This window comes from Schistocerca serialis, chromosome 8 (genome assembly GCF_023864345.2).
Source record: "Schistocerca serialis cubense isolate TAMUIC-IGC-003099 chromosome 8, iqSchSeri2.2, whole genome shotgun sequence".
NCBI lineage: Eukaryota > Metazoa > Arthropoda > Insecta > Orthoptera > Acrididae > Schistocerca > Schistocerca serialis.
In genome coordinates, this window is record NC_064645.1 from 345,456,224 (window position 1) to 345,479,918 (window position 23,695).

Consider the following 23,695-nt stretch of genomic DNA (forward strand, 5'->3'; position numbering starts at 1 on the left):
ACTGGTGATAAGCTAGGATAAAATTATAACGTCGTAGTAACACGTTACTCTATTCTTGTAATATACATTTATTTAGCGTCGTTGAGCGGATGTGAGCCGCTCTCAGCAGCCAAAATAGTACAGTCTCCGTTTTCAGAGGGGCTAGGATGTGGAATAAACTAACTCAGTCTGTCGCTGTTTTTGCCCGAGAGCGCTGGGCTCGAGCGAGTATGAGCGAACAAAACGCCCTTTGCAGACCTCTAGTCTGGAGCGCTCTAAGAGTTCATGTTATGGGGCAGCCGCAACTGTACAAGCCCATTTTGGAAAATTAAGAAACCGCGAAAGTTGCTTAATCCCCCAGCTTTTATTGTGTACACACGGTCGGTTTCGGAACAGTTAAAGTTCCATGTCTGATGCAAGAAAATAAACTCGCTTAATCAGCATGCTTGAGGAGCACGCGTAGCGACTCAGTTGTTCTCTGCCGTCTCCGAATTGGACACACGCGGTTGACCCACAGCTATCTCCTTCGCCGTGAGGAACCCCCCCCCCCCCCCCCCCCCCCAGTGTCGCTGTGGTGCAGGGCTGACAGTGGTCCATCTTCTGATGGACTGCTCCCTTTTAGCCCCCTTGCGGCAGTCCTTTAATTTGACCAGCTGCACTTCCTTTAGTTCTAGGTGACAATGCCTCTATAGCTGACTCAGTTTTACGTTTTATCCGTGCAGCTGGGTTTTATCACTCACTCTAGTTTGGACGCTCTCGCATGATTTCTCAGGCTACACCCACTCCAGCGACTTTTAATTGTGACGTGGATACCAAAATAGTGTCTTTTATGCTAACAAGTTGCGTTGGTATCTCTATCAGCGATTTCCAGCTGGAGGTTCTTCGTTTGTAGTTGAGTGGTTGACCTTTTACCTGATCCTTCAACCACTGTAGTCTGTTTTACTCTAGTCAACTATTTGCTCTGCTCTTTTAAGTGTCCTCTATTTTGTGTTATTGCGGTGTTCATTTTAGCTCTGAACCCCTTGGTGTTCCCTCCCTGACCGCTACGGTCGAAGGTTCGAATTCTGCCTCGGTCATGGATGTGTGTGATGTCCTTAGGTTAGTCAGGTTTAATTAGTTCTAACAAGAGAACCTCCCCATCGCACCTCCCTCAGATTTAGTTATAAGTTGGCACAGGCCTTGAAAAACTGAACACAAATCGATCGAGGAAACAAAAAAAAAAAAAAAAAAAAAAAAAATGGTTCAAATGGCTCTGAGCACTATGGGACTTAACATCTATGGTCATCAGTCCCCTAGAACTTAGAACTACTTAAACCTAACTAGCCTAAGGACATGACACAACACCCAGTTATCACGAGGCAGAGAAAAATCGAGAAAACAGGAAGAAGTTGTGTGGAACTATGAAAAAAATAAGCAAAATATACAAACTGAGTAGTCCATTCGCAAGATAAGCAACATCAAGGATAATGTGAGCTGACGAGCGCCGTGGTCCCGTGGTTAGCGTCAGCAGCTACGGAGCGAGAGGTCTTTGGTTCAAGTCTTCCCTCGAATGAAAAGTTTATTTGCTTTATTTTCGCAAAGTTATGATCTGTCCGTTCGTTCATTGACATTTCTGTTCACTGTAATAAGTTTAGTGTCTGTGTTTTGCGACCGCACCGCAAAACCGTGCGATTAGTAGACGAAAGGACGTGCCTCTCCAATGGGAACCGAAAACATTTGATCGCAAGTTCATAGGTCAACCGATTCCTCCACAGGAAATAACGTCTGATGTATTCTATACGACACTGGTGACGGCATGTGCGTCACATGACAGGAATATGTTGTCGACCTACCTAACTTGTACACTTGGCGAATGGGTAAAAAGATTCTTCTACCTTGCCCGATTTAGGTTTTCTTGTGGATGTGATAATCACTCCCAAAAAAGTGATGAAATCATAAGAGTTTGTCACATAAACTGCAACAAATGAATGCAACAGTTTCACAGTCGCACAGTTTTCCCTGTGTTCTGTCAAAACATATGTTTTTAACGTTTTCAAATTTTTCCGTGTGTAGAACGTCAAATCCTGCTTATGTCCAAGCAAATCTGAACATGGCCTGGAATTTTGGAGAACGAAGTTGATTATATAAAAAATTCAACTTTTCACTCGAGGGAAGACTTGAACCAAGAACCTCTCGTTCCCCAGCAGCTCACGCTAACCCAGTGTGCGATTTGCAGGGGGGGATGGGGGGAATTTCCCTCCCTCTGCATCAGACCATCCCCTCCTCTGGTTTTAGTTTGTGTGTCCCAACCTGGGATGTTTATTTCCCACGCACTGGAGTAAAACTTTACATATAATTTAAATTTGTGGAGCCGAACACTGAAAGTTTTTAATAAGTCTTACTATTAATACTATTAATATGTTTCAGTTTTCTATCATCAGAATAAGTAAAGCTCTTCACAAATGTGCCTCTACTCTTTGAATTCCGCTCGTATACCTGTATGTAGATGATTTTGTAAATAAGCTTTACCTATAATGCACTTTTAAAGCTATAACAAGGGATGGCTTTTCTGATAGTGTATACGCGTGACTAGTGAGTTTCGGCATTAAAATCTATTTATAAATAGCTGTTTAACCATGCGTCCAAGCTAGTAACATAGATAATTCTAATAACCCCCCACTGGTAAAAGCACAAATCGCACCCTGCGCTAACCACGGGACCACGGCACTCCTGAGCTAACACTCTCCTTGATGTTGCCTATCTTGCTCATGGACTACTCAGTTTGTATATTTTGCTTATTTTTTTCATAGTTCCACACAACTTCTTCCTTTTTTCTCGATTGATCTGTGTTCAGTTTTTCAAGGCCTATCCACAGTGCCAACTTAAAACTAAATCTGAGGGGGTTGCGATGGGGAGGTTCCCTTGTAAGTTATAGGCGACTGATGATCTCGGAAGTTAAGTCACATAGCGCTCAGAGCCACTTGAACCATTTTTTCCCTCCCTCTGGGTGCAGAGGTTACGCTTTTACTGTATAGACCTTTTACAAGTATGTATGTTTGGAACAGGGGACTGATGACCTCGATGTTTAGCCCCCATCAAACCCCAAAACAAACCAACCAACCAACTTAATCATCAGAGGTCATTGTCACCCCAACTTTGATTTCTCGATATTTCGAAACTGCAGTTTTGTACCTGCGATGCCGATCTTGTTGGCGCCGAACGCCTTGGCGGCGGCGACGGTGAGCAGCCCGACGGGCCCGGCGCCGATGACGAGCACTTTGCAACCCGGGCAGACGCCGGCCAGGCGGCACGCGTGCACCCCCACAGACAGCGGCTCCAGGAGCGCCCCCTCCTCCAGCGACACGTGATCTGGCAGTCTGCACACAACGCCACGTGGCCAGCAGTCGATTCAATCTACCGACACCGGAAATCAGCTATAACCTAGATGGAGGATGTTACAGTATGTACAGGGTGTCCAGAAAAGGGCTTCCAGATTTCAAAATTAAATATCTTGAAAACAAAGATCGATAGAGGAATGCAGTAAACAGTATGTTTGTATGAAAGCTGTAAGAAGTTTATACAGCAGTTTGAAATAATAGTTACAAAAGCTGCCAACAGATGGCGCTGTATGATGTACAGCTCATATCAGCATACATAAGTGAAATAATCGTATGAAAACAATCTTTGCAAACAATCACATCACAATGTTTTCAAAATGTTCACGATTGGCACTACAGAGGTGGCGCGAAGGGAGAATGAAATTCGCCATCACATTTCGTAGTGTCTCAACCAAATGGGTTCACATGCCACAGAGATCGCCGATTCAAGCTCGTCCAGCGTGGCGGGATGCTTCGGGTACACCATGTCTTTCACAGTGCCCCACAAAAAAAAGTCACAGGGAGTCAAATCCGGCGAATATGGTGGCCAATCCATGCCTGCACCAGTAAATTTGGAGTATTCCAAAGCAATGACTCTATTCCCGAAGTATTCCTCAAGAAAGCGAAACACTTGTTCGGTCCGATGTGGTCGGGCTCCATCTTGCATAAACCATTCAGTACCTGGTCGATCCTCTAACGCTTGCTGTGTGGCGACAAATTGTTCCAAAATTGCAACGTAACGTGCACCAGTGACAGTTTCTCGAATGAAAAAAGGGGCAATAATGCCTCTGCTGCATACTGCAGCCTACACAGTAACTTTAGGAGAATACAGTGGTTTCGCTTCACACCAATATGGCTTTTCGGAACCCCAAAATCGCCAGTTCTGCTTATTCACGTATCCATTCAGGTGGAAGTGTGCTTCATCTATAAACCAGATGCAGCCAACATCAAATCCTTCACTGTCAATCATTGTGAGCATCTGATTAGCAGAGGCAACCCGTTGTTGCACAGCTCGTACGGGTATGTCCTGGTGCGTTTGAATTTTGAATGGAAACATGTGTAGGCTCTTTCTCAGTATTTTCTGCGTGCTGGAACGCTTCAAACCAGTCTCAGATGCAATTCTACGGACGGATGACATTGGATTTCGGTGAATAATTCCAGAAACTGTGGCGATATTTTCAGGCGTAACTGCGGTTTGCTTGCGGCCAACATGCCCCACTAGATCATCAGTTACGCCGCCTGTTCGTTGAAATTTTGCGAAGAGCGTACAAATGGTTTTCGCATCCGGTCCTTTTGGAACATTAAATCGTGCTTGAAAACTTCGCCTTGTTGCCATAGGACTCTCTTCTAACCTGTGGTACTCTAGCACGAGAAAAACGCGTTATTCAATGGAGTACATGGTTTTAATCTCTTCCTTCGGTACGCTAACCTCCTTTCACGTTTCAGTAGTGGAACTGATCGCTCTGGGCTTCGGATCAATATTTATACTAGGCATTACGTATGGCGATTACAGCGCCATCTATTAGCAGCTTTTGTAACTATTATTTCAAATTCTGTATAAACGTCTTAAAACTTTCACAGTAAACATACCGTTTACTACATTCCTCTATCGATCTTTGTTTTCGAGATATTTAATTTTGAAATCAGGGAGTACTTTTCTGGACCCTCTGTATCTTCGTACTTGTACAAACACATATGCGAAAGCACATTGGCATTGTTTTTTACAAAGTGACCCCAAAGTCCATTCATATTTGAAAATGCAGTAATTGCTGAATAATAGAGGTGGAGAGGTAAAACTTGATACACATGCCTGAAACCAAAAACGAGTGCAAAAAAGGCTAACAGATGGCGTTGAACAGCAACACAACAGCGACCACTCATGAGAATCGTGTATAAAATGAACTGTAGTGAGAGAGGGAGTCAGATGCGCAAACATTTTTCGTGTGAGCACTTAAAAGTTCAAATGTGTGCGAAATCTTGTGGGACTTAACTGCTAAGGTCATCAGTCCCTAAGCTTACTCACTACTTAAACTAAATTATCCTAAGGACAAACACACACACTCATGCCCGAGGGAGGACTCGAACCTCCGACGGGACCAGCCGCACTGTAGCACTTCAAAAATGGGAGAAAATGACGATGTTGTCTAAAGTGTTATGGGCCGACGTAGCCCATTTTACACTCTTAGGGTTTGTCAAAACCTACTTGTTCAGAATTTGGGCTACCAAGAATCCTAGAATTGTCGTGGAATCCCAGTTACATGACGAAAAAGTCTCGGTGTGGTATGGATTACCACATCAATCGTGACTGGATCCTTTTTCTTAGAGGAAATTCTGTGTGCTGCTTTTCAGACTGTCACCGTGACCAAAGAAGACGAAGTAAATATTCCTGAATTCCAATCAAGAACGACTGCCAAGATGGAAACATAGAAGTAAATATCCTTGGAGTAACGAAGCAGCTTAAATCACTTAATAAAGGCAAGGCCTCCGGTCCAGATTGGATACCAGTCAGGTTCCACTCTGAGTATGCTGATAAAATAGCTCCATCTTAAGCAATTATCTACAACCACTCGCTCACAGCTAGATCCGTACCTAAAGACTGGAAAATTGCTCAAGTCACATCAATACCCAAAAAGGGAAGTAGGAGTAATCCGGCCGGCCGGAGTGGCCGAGCGGTTCTAGGCGCTTCAGTCAGGAACCGCGCGACCGCTACGGTCGCTGGTTCGAATCCTGCCTCGGGCATGGATGTGTGTGATGTCCTTAGGCCCGTTAGGTTTAAGTAGTTCTAAGTTCTAGGGGACTGATGACCTCAGAAGTCCCATAGTGCTCAGAGCCATTTGAACCATTTTAGGAGTAATCTGCTGAATTACAGGCCTTTCTCACTAGCGTCGATTTGCAGTAGGGTTTTGGAACATATACTGTATTCGAACATTATGAAGTACCTCGAAGAAAACGATTTATTGACACATAGTCAGCACGGTTTCAGAAAATATCGTTCTTGTGAAACACAACTAGCTCTTTATACTCGTGAAGTAATAAGTGCTATCGACAGGGGATGTGAAATTGATTCCATATTTTTAGATTACCAGAAGGCTTTCGACACCGTTCCTCACAAGCGTCTTCTAACCAAACTGCGTGCCTACGGAGTATCGCCTCAGTTGTGCGACTGGATTCGTGATTTCCTGTCAGAAAGGTCACAGTTCGTAGTAATAGACGGAAAGTCATCGAGTAAAACAAAAGTAATATCCGGCGTTCCCCAAGGAAGTGTTCTAGGCCCTCTATTGTTCCTGATCTACATTAACGACATAAGAGACAATCTGAGTAGCCGTCTTAGATTGTTTGCAGATGATACTGTCATTTACCGTCTTATAAAGTCATCAGAGGATCAAAACGACTTGCAAAATTATTTAAATAAGATATTTGTATGGTGCGAAAAGTGGCAATTGACGCTGAATAAGGAAAAGTACGAAGTTATTCACATGAGTACTAAAAGAAATCAGCTTAATTTCGATTACGCGATAAGTCTCACAAATCTGAAGGCTGTAAATTCAACTACATACTCAAAGATTACAATTACAAATAACCTAAATTGGAACGATCACAGAGATAATATTGTGCGTAGAGCAAACCAAAGACTGCTATTCATTGGCAGAACACTTAGAAGGTGCAACAAGTCTACCAACGACTGCTTACACTACGCTTAGTCCGCCTTATTCTGGAGCATTGCTGTGCGTTGTGGGATCTGCATCAGATGGGACTGACGGATGACATCGAAAAAGTACAAAGAAGGGCAGCTCGTTTTGTATTATTGCGAAATAGGGAAGATACTGTCACAGACATGATACGTGAATTGGAGTGGCAATCATTAAAACAAGTTAGTTTTTCGTTGCGACGGGATCTTCTCATGAAATTTTAATCACCAGTTTTCTCCCCCGATTGCGAAAACATTCTGTTGGCACCCGCCTACATAGGGAGAAATTATCATCACGATAAAATAAGAGAAGTCAGTGCTCGCACAGAAAAATTTAAGTGCTCTTTTTCCCAAGTGCCGTTCGAAAGTGGAACGGTAGAGAGACAGCTTGAAGGTGGTTCATTGAACCCTCTTCCAGGCACTTTATTGTGAATAGCAGAGTAATAACGAAGATGTATAGATGTAGACGTGTGCAAGGTACCCCAAAATGTTACAGAATCGCAGCATCCGTAGTCTTGCTGATAAACATCTGGTTGAAGGTACGACTTTTATGCAGGATGGTGTTCCACGCCATATTGCTGCACACTTGAAATATCTCTTGCATACATCGTTTGGTGAGGATTTCCAGGTCCCAGACAGCAACCCGCGCGATTGTTGGTTGTCATATTGCCAGAAGTCGCAAGACTACCGCGATCGTCCGACCTCATTAGGGACGCCAGATGACAACATCCGAGCAATTTCTCACGTCACCTACTGGTATGCTGTACAGTGCTGTTCACAAGATTGTCCATCATTTACAGGTATTGTTGAAGAATCACCGACATGTTGAACATTTGTATTTTCTAAAAACCAGTCGCTATACTATTTATTGCGTTTGTAGCACATGAAGCACAATCTGTTTGTCATTTTGTGTACCGTTTTCTGTTTCAACAAAATCCCATGTTATTTCAAGCGTGTGTCAATTTTTAGCACTATACCTACATTATTCTGTAAAGTACTGAATTTCAAAATGTTAACTGACTTCTGGGTCACCCTCTATATTTATACTCATACGGGACAGCTGAGCAAAGTGCCTATGGCGGGAAAAGTGCCGCTGCGGTCACAGGAGCTACGAGGTGCCGATATCCTCAGGGAAATGCCTCAAATTATTCTCCATCGAGTTTACAAACAATGCTGCTCCAGGAACATTCGCAACCTCTACTATAATGATCACATTATAGTAGAGGTTGAACATGCCGCTTCAGTTCTAAGGTATTTTTTATTTTTCAATACTTAAAGCACCACTGGTTTCTGGCTGTGATAACTTTGTGTTCTGACCCCGGGCGCCCTGATGGACAAGTATAGGACGCGGTGTACCACCAGCGAGCGCAGAGTACGGCGCTAAGGGTCACAACACAAAGTTATCACAGCCAGAAACCAGTGGTGCTTTAAGTATTGAAAAATAAAAAGTATCTTGCAACGGAAGCAGTATCATTAGCCTCTCGTATTCTTGAGTGCCCAATCACCCCATGAACCTTCTCTGCTGCGCCGCTCTTCAGAGTTATAATATTTTTTCTGGATTTTCATTATCCTGATGTAATGGAAGAAGGTGGGACATGGATAAACTGACAAAACTATAAGTTGTAGAGAGTTTCAGGGAGAGCATTAGGGGACGATTGACAAGAATGGGGGAAGGAAATACAGTAGAAGAAGAATGGGTAGCTCTGAGGGTTGAAGTAGTGAAGGCAGCAGAGGATCAAGTAGGTAAAAAGACGAGGGCTAATAGAAATCCTTGGGTAACAGAAGAAATATTGAATTTAATTGATGAAAGGAGAAAATATAAAAATGCAGTAACTGAAGCAGGCAAAAAGGAATACAAACGTCTCAAAAATGAGATCGACAGGAAGTGCAAAATGGCTAAGCAGGGATGGCTAGAGGACAAATGTAAGGATGTAGAGGCATATCTCACTAGGGGTAATATAGATAGTGCTTACAGGTAAATTAGAGAGACCTTTGGAGAAAAGAGAATCACTTGCATGAACATCAAGAGCTCAGATGGAAACCCAGTTCTAAGCAAAGAAGGGAAAGCAGAAAGCTGGAAGGAGTATGTAGTGGGTCTATACAAGGGCGATGTTCTTGAGGGCAGTATTATGGAAATGGAAGAGGATGTAGATGAACATGAATTGGGAGATATGATACTGTGTGAAGAGTTTGACAGAGCACTGAAACACCTAAGTCGAAACAAGGCTCCAGGAATAGACAACATTCCATTAGAACTACTGACATCCTTGGGAGAGCCAGTCCTGACAAAACACGACCATCTGGTAAACCAGATGTATGAGGCAGGCGAAATACCCTCAGACTTCAAGAAGAATATAATAATTCCAAGCAGGTGTTGACAGTTGTCAAAATTAATGAACTATCACTTTAATAAGTCTTGGCTGCAAAATACTAACACGAATTCTTTACAGATTAATGGAAAAACTGGTTGAGCCAACCTCGGGGAAGATCAGTTTGGATTCCGTAGAAATGTTGGAACACGTGAGGCAATACTGACCCTACGACGTATCTTAGAAAATAGATTAAGGAAAGGCAAACCTACGTTTCTGGCATTTGTAGACTTAGAGAAAGCTTTTGACAATGACACTGGAAGACGCTCTTTCAAATTCTGACGGTGGTAGGGGCTATTTACGATTTGTATAGAAAACAGATGGCAGTTATAAGTGTCGAGGGGCATGAAGGGAAGCAGTGGTTGAGAAGGCAGTGAGGCAGGGTTGTAGCCTATCCCAGATGTTTTTCAATCTATATACTGAGCAGCAGTACAGGAAACAGCAGAAAAATTCGGAGTAGGAATTAAAATCCATGGAAAAGAAATAAAAACTTTGAGGTTCGCTGATGACATTGTAATCCTGTCGGGGACAGCAAAGTAGCTGGAAGAGCAGTTGAACGGAATGGACAGTGTCTTGTAGGGAGGATATAAGATGAACATCAACAAAAGCAAACACGAGGATAATGGTGTAGCGGCACTGATTTTTAAGATGGGAAAGTGGGTTTTGTGCGATGCTCTGAGCCCAAGTTACAGCCAGGTGCGGGCCGGATTGCAGTGAGTTACGCATACCAACGTTTACAAAGTAGGGTGGAGGCCACGTGGCCATCGAACCAATGAAAAGAGTAAAAGCAGCGGTCCGCGTGGCTTAAGCCCTAGGCATAACGCAAGCTCTAGGCAGAATGAGCCCACTGGCGCAATATGGGTGTACAGCGTACGTGACTCGGAGCAGCATGTTAGCAAAACAGCGCCACACAGCCGAGTATAAGTAGGTGCTGTTTTCTAATGAGATTCATTCAAGCAGCTCTCCTGGATGGCGAGGAGTGTCACATCGCCGGCTACACGCGGCAACAGATGGGGCGCCAGGGTCCCAGTCAACAGTGGGTCTTTGGTTCGACCCTGTGAGGCCAACGCTGGGTCCACAGCCAGTCAGGGAGGGCCACTCTTCGGCTCGCTGCCGCGGGCGGTCGTCTCAGCTCCCGACTCACGCTGGAGACTTCTCGAGGTGAGGGACACAGATTCGGACGCCGGATCACGGGCGGTCGTTGCCGCCGCATTCTCAGCTACGCCAGGGAGGAAGAGGCAGCAGTGGAGCCGGCCTACGGCTCCCGGCGGAGCAGCGCAGAAACGACGAGGACGGTGGCCACTGAGTCGTCTGCTGGCGCAGCCATCCTGGCGTAATCAGAACTCTGCAGCTGGCGTACAGGGCCGGCACGCACAGCGTATTGCACTGAATCGCTAGGGCGGTGGCCTCAGTATTGTGGGACCCAGTGACGCAGAACGAGGTTAATGGGGCTCTGTAGCTAAAAAAAAAAAAAAAAAAAAAAATCATTTGTAAAGTTCTCGCCGAGTTTTAATACGGCAACTCCTGGCACTTACCCACTACATTTGGTGTCTTCCCGCTACATTTGACCATCCTGATACATTCGGTGGCAGAAGTCGCCACAACAATGTAATGTAGTCGAATTAAATTGGGTGATGCTGAGGGAATTATATTAGGAAATGAGACGCTTCAAGTAGTAAATGTGATTTGTAATTTGGGGAGCAAAATAGCTGATGATGGTCGAAGTTGAGAGGATATAAAATGTAGACTGGCAATGGCAAGGAAAGCGTTTCTGAAGAAGAGAACTTTGTTAACATCGAGTATGGATTTAAGTGGCAGAAAGTATTTTCTGAAAGTATTTGTATGGAGTGTAGCCATGTATGGAAGTGAAACGTGCACGATAAATAGTTTAGACAAAAAGAAAATAGAAGCTTTTGAAATGTGGTGCTACAGAAGAATGCTGAAGATTAGATGGGTAGATCGCATAACTAATGAGGAGGTATTAAATAGAATTGGAGGGAAATTTGTGGCACAGCTTCACTAGAAGAAGGAATCGGTTGGTAAGGCATGTTCTGAGGCATCAAGGGATCACCAATTTAATATTGGAGGGCAGCGTTGGGGGTAAAAGTGGTAGAGGGAGAACAAGAGATGAATACACTAAGCAGATTCAGAAGGATGAATGTTGCAGTAGGTACTGGGAGATGAAGAAGCTTGTACAGGATAAAGTAGCATGGAGAGCTGCATCAAATCAGCATCTGGACTCAAGACCACAACAAGAACAACAATGTAAGAGTTAATTTAGTGTATTTGTTACTGTGAGGGAACGACACTTTCCTCTTTTTAATGAAAATGTGTTGAAAGTGTATCTCATGACTCCATAATCCTACTTTAGTAAATGAAATTTCGATCATTCTATTACAAGGCATGCAGCTTTTGTGTAAATGCGTTAATGTGGGCCAAGTGGCCATCTTGGTGGTGGCTTCTGGCCACATTGTGCACGAAGATAATGTAAAAGCATTGACCGAAAGAAGGGCTGAGCGGTGATCCTTACAGCCAGTCCTTATAACAATGACAAGGAAGTGGCAAATAAAGAAAGAGAAGAAGTACAAAGTGAAAAGAAAGAAAACGGAAAGCAGCCGAAAACAAGAAAGGCGGGGCTAGTATCTTCCTGCAGTGGGACGGTAGTTTTCTCTTAGCCGCTTGTTTACACTGTTGAACCCGGGTCGTGTGGAGCTGCTTGCTGGTGAACTCACGCTGCCCGAAACAGTGGGTTCGCTGGTGCCAGGTCACCCTCAACTTGTAGCCATACTCTCTGTTCATATCTTCAGGAAGATTTTGATAGTGTCTCTTATTTTTCCACGGCCGCCAAACAAGAACACGAGATTCTTGAAAATTAATAGGTCGGTACAGTCATGGTGATATGCAGCTATATCTGATTTATTGTGGTCCACTCTTTTCTTTGAACTGTCCAATGACATCCCAGAATATGACGTTGCTAGTCAACGGACAACCGATGTAAGGCAATATTCAGGGTGAACATTCATAAAGACGACGAACTACAGTGAAGGATTCCTGACTGGAAATGGAAGAAAAAATGTCCTACGATCATATGCGCGGAAATGGACAGTGTGCGTGCAACGACAAGAAATCGTCCCGGAACATAATACAGAACTGCATCGCATCCAGATCACAACAGATGTTCTGGCGGCTTCCATGGGATGCAGTGGACGCGTTCACACCTCGCATCACGAATTACCGCACTCTTTCGCATGTTACGGCCTCTTTCCAAATAGCGTCAGGGGCGTCATGAACACGCTTTTCAAAGGTCTGCACATCAACTTGTTCAGCATACACGCCGCTTATCAGCTGATGCAAAGATAAATGTCCAGGGGTTTAAGTTCAGTGCTACAGGGCCGCCGAATCTTATCCAGCGTCCAGGGAAGATGTTGTTGAGGTGCTGGCAGATTGTAATGCGAAAGTGGGGTGGTGCTCCGTCGTGCAGAAACCGCATAACCTGTCATATTGCCAAAAACTCATTCTCAGGCAGCCCAGGCAGGGTATTTCGCAGGAAGTCCAGGTACGTTCCTTCGTCAAGGCGTTGTGGAATAATAACTGATCCAAGTATATGTTCGCCAAGAATCGCTGTCCACACACTGGTTCTGACCCTAGGCTACTGAGACATCTCAACCATTCCCCGAGAATTGTCTGTAGCCCACAAATGACGATTATGCAGATTGACGATGCCAGTTCTGGTAAAGGTTGCTTTATTGGTAAAGAGGAGCGATGACAGAAATCCCATAGACAAAATTCTTCCCGTAGACGGAAATCCGCTACTGATAATCCTAGCACTCGTTGCAGGTAATAATGATAGTAGGGGCTGTCATGCAGGATACACGTAATCCTACTGTGGCTTACACCATGTTGGCGGGACACTCGCCAGGCGCTTGTACTATGGTTCGTCTCAATATCCTGCAGAACCTGGTACTCAAAATGTGGTGTACGCACAGCTCGCTGCCTCCCTGCACGTTCGACCATCTTAAAGGGCCTATGATCACACAAACGCCCAAAAAGGGCTTACAATGTCGTGTTATGTGGTTGGTGTCTATGGGAGTATTTTTTTGGCATAACCATGCTGCCTCTCGACCTTTTCCATCTGCTGGGCCGTACAAAAACACCATGTCGGCTTGTTCCCGATGTGAATACAATACCATTCTAGTGTTGACAGTACACTGCGTCAACTACACAGCCTGCAATACACAAGGAAGACAAGGCACATGGTTAGAGGAACTTTCATTCGTCAGCGTCATATGCCGTGGAAACGACGCATTTCCGGACATATTTTCATATTACCTTCTTTCTACCGTTTCCAGTCAGGAATCCGTCCCTACAGTTTGGCGGTTTTATTAATGTTCACCCTGTCTAGAGGACGAACATCACCACACTCCAGCAGTTAGTAGCTCGCTTTAGCGTTTCATAACTTCGAGGCATAATACCGTAAATGATTTTCTTCGTATTTATCCTGGCCGTGGAAGCCTACAAACTTACGGTGTATCTTTTTGCATCTGTGCTACTCTTAGAATGCAGCTGTGATGACCGACTGAACTTCAGTTTCGCCAGAGACCCTGACCCGGCCAGAAATAGTGATGGTGGTTACCACTGAAACACACGGTTTTTGGTAACAGAGGTTCCTTTCGTCTCCAGTTTAACCTGAATGTTAAAACCATTCAAAATAACCGGTCTTTTAAAAAACCGATTTTCGGTTTTTACTGCTGTTTCTTCCAGTAATTAACGTAGGCTTTGGACAAAGATTGAAAGTTTCTAATGGCTGTGAAGGAGGAGGAGATACTTTTCGATACGGGGTTGAGGTTGTGGCAGAGATCGATCCCACTGTCTCCAGCAAAGATTGCTAAAATGAAAGAGAGAGATTCAGCGACAGCGAGAGCGAGAGATCATAAGCTGAAGGTACCCTTCATTGTCACTTTTGGATGTTATCCAATTTTCACCCTGAAGCAGCCACAAAATTAAGGATTGAATTATTATCTCAAGAATATAGCACGTCAATAAAATTGTGTGTAAACGAGTATTAATGAAATTCATCTTCTCTTCCAAGAACACTGTAGATGGTTTCTCCTTACATAATGCCTCTAGCTTGTTGTGGATCCTCTCATTTTTAAGTGTTTAAAGCAAATAATACACTGCATTTCGTAAAATATACCTGCAGACAAGAGTTGGTACCATTCTGCAATACTGCTGATGTTCGAGAACAACATTGAGAATCTACTTTATAGACCGTATGGAGGCAAGTCTTCCACATGGCTCACGTACTGTCTAATAGGACACACCACATGGCAACAGGTATATTACTGTCTCTGCAATTCTGTACCGATTCATTCGGAATGTGTTGCTGGTTCCTAACTGCAGATGTTGTTACTAAAACAGTGCTGATCGCTTTTTCCAGTCGAATTCCTGCAATATCGCATATTTCAGAGCAGCTGAACTCTTGCGAATAAACATTGTTCATTTTTTAAAAAAAGTTTAATCTAAAAACCAAAAGTTTTAGGACTGCTGCTACGGAAAACTGAAATGTCGTTTATTTTGGGCAGTTATTCGTGAAAAGTAAAAAACTGCTATAGCCAAGATCAAAAAAATGCCGACCTATACCTGTTATTCAGAACTAAAATAGCGTTACCGGTTTAAACCGGTCGGTTTTTTCCATCGCTAGCCGAAAAGTGAAAGATCGTAAGTGAGTCGCCTACCGCCGTTCTCTTCTGCAGATAAGTGTGGTCTTCATATGTAATCTGTCATGTGGAAAACATTCGGTTATGGATACGGCACGTAATACAGAAATTTTACACACCACTTTTAAAAGAAGACTGCCGTGCTGGAAGACAAGACGATAAACAACAGTAAAACACCTTGACTGTATTCTTAACGAACAAACTACACTTGGATGACAAGGTCATGGGGTAGCCATATGTACATATACAGATGACGGTAGTATGGCGTACACAAGATATAAAAGAGCAGTGTATTGGCGGAGATGTCGTTTGTAATCAGGTGGTTCATTTCAAAAGGTTTCCGACGTGATTGTGGCCGCATGGTGCAAATTAAGACTTTGAAGGCGGAATGATAGTTTACGTAGAGTTGCAAGCACCACTGAATAAAATAATCTCAGAAACCAATGTGGGACGTACGACCATCGTATTCGTTAGGTCTGTGCGGTGAAATGTGGCGTTAATGGGATATGTCAGCATACAATCGACGCGAGTACCTTTGCTAACAGGACGACATGGCATCCAGCGCATCTCTTGGACTTATAACCGTATCAGTTCGATCCTAGCCGACTGGAAAACCGTGGCGTGGCCAGGTGAGTCACGATTGTAGTTGGTAAGAGCTGATGGTAGGGTTCGAACGTGGCGCAGACCCCAGGAAGCCACTGAGCCAAGTTGTCAACAAGGCTCTGTGCAAGCTGGTTGTGGCTCCAAAATGATGAGGTGTGAACCGATCATTGGCTGGAAATGGTTATGTTCGGCTACTTGCAGACCATTTGCAGCCATTCATGGACGTCATGTTTCCAAACAACGATGGATAGCAATGAGTCATGTGGATGACAATGTGTCATGTCTCAGGGTCACAGTTGTTCATGATTGGCTTTAAGAACTTTCTGGACAGTTCGAGAGAATGATTTGACCATCTGGATTCCATCAGACATTTATGGGACATAGTAGAGACGTAAGTTCGTGTACAAAATCCTGCACTGGCAACACTTTCAAATTATGGACGGCCGTAGAGGCCATAGAGGCAGTAATTGGGAGCTCCAGTTGTTCACGTGTTAAGAAAAAAATATTTTTAGCACAGATCAGGTGAGTCACAGCCCAGTTCGTTTATATCTACACCATGCCCCGCAAACCATCTTAAGGTGTTCCGGGAAGGGTTGTTCTGATACCAGTAACTGATACCCCCCTACCCTGTTCCACGCGCGAATCGTATGTAGGAAGAATGGCTGTCGGTAAGCCTCTATATTCGCTCTTATTTATCGAATTTTCTCGTCGTTGTCATCACGCGAGATGTATGTGGCAGAATGTAATATGCTGTCCGATCTCTTCCTGGAAGGTACTTTCTAGAAACTTCTGTGGTAAACCTCTCCGTGGTGCACAACGCAACTCTTGTAACGTTTGCCAATGAAGTTTGTTGAGCACATCGGTAACTCTCTCGCGCCGACGAAACGTGCCGTCCTTCATTGGATCTTTTCTATCATTCCTACCTGATAATTAGCCCATGTTGATGAGCAATACTCAAGAATCGGTGCCACAAGCACCTTGTAAGCAACTTTCTTCGTGGAGAAGTTATATTTCCTTAAGAGTCTTCCTATGAATCTCAGTCTGGCATTCGCTATTCCCATAATTTTTTATGTGTTCGTCGCACTTAAGGTCGCGCTGGACAGTTATCCTAGATACACTCCTGGAAATTGAAATAAGAACACCGTGAATTCATTGTCCCAGGAAGGGGAAACTTTATTGACACATTCCTGGGGTCAGATACATCACATGATCACACTGACAGAACCACAGGCACATAGACACAGGCAACAGAGCATGCACAATGTCGGCACTAGTACAGTGTATATCCACCTTTCGCAGCAATGCAGGCTGCTATTCTCCCATGGAGACGATCGTAGAGATGCTGGATGTAGTCCTGTGGAACGGCTTGCCATGCCATTTCCACCTGGCGCCTCAGTTGGACCAGCGTTCGTGCTGGACGTGCAGACCGCGTGAGACGACGCTTCATCCAGTCCCAAACATGCTCAATGGGGGACAGATCCGGAGATCTTGCTGGCCAGGGTAGTTGACTTACACCTTCTAGAGCACGTTGGGTGGCACGGGCTACATGAGGACGTGCATTGTCCTGTTGGAACAGCAAGTTCCCTTGCCGGTCTAGGAATGGTAGAACGATGGGTTCGATGACGGTTTGGATGTACCGTGCACTATTCAGTGTCCCCTCGACGATCACCAGTGGTGTACGGCCAGTGTAGGAGATCGCTCCCCACACCATGATGCCGGGTGTTGGCCCTGTGCGCCTCGGTCGTATGCGTGCATCCGTGCGTCGCTGCGGTCCGGTCCCAGGTCGACGGGCACGTGCACCTTCCGCCGACCACAGGCGACAACATCGATGTACTGTGGAGACCTCACGCCCCACGTGTTGAGCAATTCGGCGGTACGTCCACCCGGCCTCCCGCATGCCCACTATACGCCCTCGCTCAAAGTCCGTCAACTGCACATATGGTTCACGTCCACGCTGTCGCGGCATGCTACCAGTGTTAAAGAGTGCGATGGAGCTCCGTATGCCACGGCAAACTGGCTGACACTGACGGCGGCGGTGCACAAATGCTGCGCAGCTAGCGCCATTCGACGGCCAACACCGCGGTTCCTGGTGTGTCCGCTGTGCCGTGCGTGTGATCATTGGTTGTACAGCCCTCTCGCAGTGTCCGGAGCAAGTACGGTGGGTCTGACACACCGGTGTCAATGTGTTCTTTTTTCCATTTCCAGGAGTGTATATTATGGTAGATACTGTTTCCAGTGGTGTATCGTCGACAGTGTAGCTGTACAGTAGAAGCATTCTCTCACCATATATGCGCTATCTGTTACATTTATTTACATTCAGGTCAACTGGTAGAGCCTGCACCATCCATCAGTCCTCTGTAGGTCATTCTGCAAATCGTTACAGTTTTCTGGCATTTCTTTGTTACAAGCAACCACGTCATCTGCAAACAGGCTTAAAGAGCCTACGGCGCTTTCTATGAGATCATTTATATACACTGAAAACAGTAGATATAGGCTACAGGCTATATGCGATAATGCGATAATGAATAGCTTAGTAAGCAGCCCAGTTGAGGACTGGACATTTCTAAAAACGGTAACCACAGAAGTTACAAAGGTACTAGAAAGGTAAATGCGAAGAAATTATGGATAACATAGGAAATACTTCACATAATGTTTCGGAAAATTCAGCAATACGTAAATACATGTCACCTAGAAATTAAAGAAACAAAGTGCAGGAAAGCTAAGCCGAAACGGCAGCATGAAAAAATGTGAAGAGTTAACAAATCATTGTCGGATGCACTGACTCAGTGTGCGCAAAAGTCGACACAACCGGCGGTGAAATTAAAAACAAGGGCGGTAAAGTTTAAGATTTCAATGGAATTTCACTGTTAAATGCAGAGGAGAGAGCAAATAGGTGGAAGGACTTCACTGAAGGCCTTTATGATGGGAAAGACTTATCTGACGGTGTGGTAGAAGAAGAAACAGGAGCCGATAGAGAACAGGTAGAGGATCCAGTCATAGAATTTAAGAAAGCTTTGGAAGACTTAAGATCAAATAAGGCAGAAGGGATAGATAACATTCTATTTTAATTTCTAAAATCGGTGGTCTAAGTGTCAATTAAACGACTCTTCATGTTGGTGTGTAGAATGTATGAGACGGGCGATATACAATCAGACTTCGGGAAAACGTCATCCACACAGTTCCGGAGACTGCAAGAGGCGACAAGTGCGAACATTATCGCATAATCAGCTTAAAAGCTAATGCACCCAAGTTGCTGAAAGAATAATATACAGAAGAATTAAAAAGAAAACTGAGGATCTTTTAGATGACGATCAGTTTGGCATTAGGCACCAGAGAGGCAGCTCTGAAGTTGCGGTTGATAATGGAAACAAGACACGTTCATAGGATTTTTCGATCTGCAAAAAGTGTACGAAAACGTAAAATGGTACAAGATATTTGAGATTCTGAGGAAATAGGGGTAAGCTGTAGCTACGGTATACAATATGTACAAGAACCAACAGGGAACAATAAGCGTGGAAGATCATGAACCAAGTGTTCTGATTAAAAAGGGTGTAAGACAAGGGTGTAGTCTTTCGCCCCTACTGTTCAATCTATGCATCGAAAAAGCAATGACGGAAATAAAAGAATGTTTTGAGACAGGTATTAAAATTCAAGGTGAAATGATATCATTGGGAAGATTCTTATGGCATTGCTATCATCAGTTACAATGAAGAAGAATGACAGGGTCTGCTGAATGGATTGTACAGAATTTGAATTGAAAGTAAATCGAAAGAGGACGAAAGTAATGAGAAGCATCAGAAATGATAACAGTGAGAAAAGTAACATCAAAATCAGGGATTACGAAGTAGAAGCAGCTAAGAAACTCTGCTACCTACAGACTGGCACAGGGAAAAAGGGGCATTCAAGTCCAAGACGTTTGTTGGTATCAGACACAGGAAGAAATTTCTGGAAATATACGTTTCGAGCACAGCGTTGTATAGTAGTGAAACATGGATTGTGCGAAAACCGGAACTGAATAGAATCGAAGTATCTGAGATGTGGTGTTGCAGAAGACTGCTGTTAATTAAGTGGACTGATAATGTAAGAGTGGGCAAGGAAAGGAATATATGGAAAACAGTGCCAACAAGAAGGCGGTAGGATGATAGAACACGTATTAAGAGATGAGGGATTAATTTCTATGGTACTAGAGGGAGTTGTAGAGGGTATAAACTGTAGAGGAAGATAGAGAGTGGAATACATCCAGCAGATAATTGAAATTGTAAGTTGCAAGACTTACTCTGAGATGAGAACGTTGGCCAGGAGAGGAATTCGTGGCGAGCCGCATGAGACTAGTCAGATGACTAATGACTCAGAAAAAAAGGCCCTTTCGTACTTCGTTGGGGTACTGAGGACCTTTACATCTGTCGACTTTGTTCCCTTAAGAGCGACGTTTTGAGTTCTGCCTCCAAGGAAGCCTTCCTTCTGGTCGAAAATCTGATCCAATAATGGATAAGCTTGTATTTTTTCACTAAAAGGCAGTGCGGGACGGTGTGAAATGCCTTCCTGAGGTCAAGGAACACGACATCGACCTCAACCTTTTGTGTCAGAGTAATTTGCAGGCAGTGGTTGATACACCGAGAACAATCGGTAATACGAAGATCATTGATTCGAGTACGCACCCGGAAAGTTTCTGTATTTCCAATTTTTACGTTATGTAAACTGCAGATAAACCAAAGTAATGCTCAATGTATTGTATTTAAGTTTGGTGGATGAGCGCGAGGCAAAATGTAGGAATGTTTTCACTACATCATCAGAACCTGGAGAAGTTACAAAAACTTTATACAAAAATGATGAAGGAGAATTGTCATAATGCAGTATCAACGTTATTTCCCTCTTCTCAGCCCCCCCCCCCCCTTTCCCCCAAATGACCTCTCTAGTGTGCAAATCTGCGTTGTCTATTTTTATCATCAGATAAAGAATTTGATGAAAAAGCTTCAAAACTGCTTCCATCTCATCGAAAGAGTAAAAGAAATCACATTGCTAGAAGACAGCATGAAAATATATTCCATTGCTAATATTTGGTGAAATGATGACGCATGGTTTGCTGCCACACTGTGCATGAGAGAGAACCTTTTATCAACATAAACCAAGTTTGTTTTTCTATAGAAACTTTAAAACCACCATGTAATTGTAAAAAAGCACCATTTATAATGTATGCAAGATGAAAGAAAATTACCGTCACCCCTATTTTTACCATGAATATCACTCCAGCACGTATAAATCTGCTATAAAATAATAAACATATCTGGTTGTATATGTGAAAACCAGAAATTTATTTGCCGTCCAAAATGTCTGTTAACCATTCCTTTTCATGGTTTTTCTGAAAATATTAATAAATGAAGTATGTTGACCATCATTACGTTTATTCGCAGTGTTAAGTAGCGTGAAAACTGTAAATAAAAAAAAAAGATTCCCTTGTAGACACACGACGCCACGGAACTCTTACAACAGTTGTGTAGCTTTTGAGGCTATGCTGCCATAAATTCCTCCCCCGATCCATACAAAACTTGCTAATTTTTTTCTAAACTTCAGGGCATCTGGATCTACAACTATTGTCATTTTCATCTCTGCCCACGCCCTGCACATACCACGAATTTGAGCGAAATCAGTGATGACAAGTATGCTTGCTCCATTTTTAAGTCAACTTATCATCAAGTCTTTAGTTTTATATGTTGCCTATTACTATTTCTTTTAAGTGTTTTATTTTTTATGGACTGTTTTTACTTTCACTCATTCGTACAGTTTCGTTAACAATCTCTTCCATATACGATGTGTATTCACAGTTGCGAATATGGTCAACCGTGAGCTGTATAACAATTTAGTCCGAACTGGGACTCTAACTCGAATTTCCAGGTTGTCGCATGCATGCATGTCCGAAGGAACTTTGCATCTTAGTTCTGAATAACATATGCACTGCAATATCGTAATCTCTTCCGTCCTAAACTGCACCGTCATTGGTATGTTATACAACATTTTTCTGTGGAATGGTTCTTACATGCCGGTGCTGGTGCTACAGAAAGAAAATCTGAAGATGAATCATATGTGACTTTTAGATAATGCCTTTTACTGTCATTTTATTTTCACATCTCTATCTTATATCTGGTTCTGGTAAGTTATGTACACTGACTGTGCTTGTGTGTCTTATACAGGTATTTCGCTGATCTTGTAACTATTACTGTGACACATGTCATCTTTTTTGTTCTTCTTTAGTTATGTAATGTAATGAAACGTGTATCTAAGCAGACCACATTTTAATGTCATGTGGTGTGATTAAGCTCAGAAATGCTGTGAGTGCTGTCACACAAGGGTAAAAGCATATATCTGTCGACGAAAGATTTGCAGAGCCAGAATAGCTCTTTGTTCTTGGCCCAGTGGAATTCTACCTACAAGATGGTACTCTGTGGTATATCCAGACGTGATGTCTAGAGAAAATACCAGAGTCCTCCACAAACTCAGCCCAAGAATGACAGTCCTGCATTTAAATTGTGTTATGTCCTATTTAATATAAAAACTGCTTCCTAAATTCGATACATACAGCTGCCCCCTATTGATAGGATTTATGCAACCCACATTGCCTTCAGAAACTAATCTCGAGATTTTCACATTCTCTCGCTCCGCTACTCACAAACCATTAGTCCTACAGAAAAACACGAACAACACTTATTGTAGGAAATTTAATGCAGCTAAATTATATACTGGGATATATTTTCGGTCGAGGCCACAGCTTTCGAGTTAGTCAAGAAAAACGCGTTTTAAGGTAATTTTTTAACGTTTTTCTTGAAAAGTTCGAGAACTAAGGCCTCTAGCGAAAACGTATCCCAGAACAAAATTTAACTACATTAAATTTACTATAAAAAGGTGCTGTTCTTTTATTTCTGTAGTACTAATATTTTGCATATAGTGTGTGTGTGTGTGTGTGTGTGAGAGAGAGAGAGAGAGAGAGAGAGAGAGCATATGAAAATCTTGCACATGTTATTTTAGACATTGCGGGTTGCATAAAACCCAAGGGTAGGTGCAGCTGTGTGATAGTGTTCCGACAAAGGGAGTCAGTCTTCCACCAAGTCATCTGTAAAAATTAATTGCTGTTTCAAACATGCAGTTAACGTAAAATTACATGAAAAGAAGTAGTGTCGTGGTAAAAGATACTAACCCGTGACTGGCTGGCTCAAATACTCTTTGGGTGAGGTGATCAGGAGGCGATAACACTGGCAAAAGCGCTTCGTCCTGGGCGCTCCAGCAAACCGTGCGAGACTTCTTTCTCGGAAGTCGCGAGCTGGAGCATAGTTTTGAGTATAGCATACCACAACATTGGCGGGATGTTGAGTATCATTACTTGCTCCATTGGTATCGGTGTTTCGTATTCAGGAACGACTCGTTGCCCAGCCATTTTAGTGTAAGATACAAATAGTGCTTCCTCAGTGCTAATCAAAATGTGTTGTAGATGAGGTGTGACAGTTGTATTAAAAACAGACTTATTCTTCTGATAGCTTTGTTTTCTTTGGGTTGGGAGCCTGTTGGTGACATTGTCGATTTATTAGTTCCTGCTGATATTGCTGCATGCAGAGTGTTATCTACTACATCCATTGTGTGACAGGGCACGGAGGTGAAGATACAGCTGGGCCAGTTGTATTAGAAACAGTACGAAGTGTATCGCGGCCCACTGGATTCCGCAGGTTACAGAATCTGCATGCGCAAGCACAATACGGCAACTGCATTCTAAGCCCCTAATGCACCCGACAGACAGTATAGCGGTTATTATGATGACTGCTCAGCAGCTACAACCGGTCACCTTGTTACTAATTTTTGCGGTCAAGACCACTTCAATAAAAAACATTTGAGAACATTAGATGGCGACGTTCATAGGTCACAGGACTGATCAGTGTGTCTGTAGAGCTCACATTACACGACACTGAGAGAGTAGCGGTGCTAAGAATGAACACTTCT

The 23,695-nt window shown here is 43.5% G+C and overlaps 1 protein-coding gene across 1 annotated transcript in view; it reads right to left on the minus strand.

The window, feature by feature from the left end:
- Positions 1 to 23,695, minus strand: part of LOC126417012 (sorbitol dehydrogenase-like) — a 77,682-nt gene that overhangs the window by 23,550 nt on the left and 30,437 nt on the right. The window contains exon 5 of the mRNA XM_050084900.1: positions 3,151 to 3,335. Coding sequence (XP_049940857.1) covers positions 3,151 to 3,335 — 185 coding nt within the window. The remainder of the gene's footprint in view (positions 1 to 3,150; positions 3,336 to 23,695) is intronic.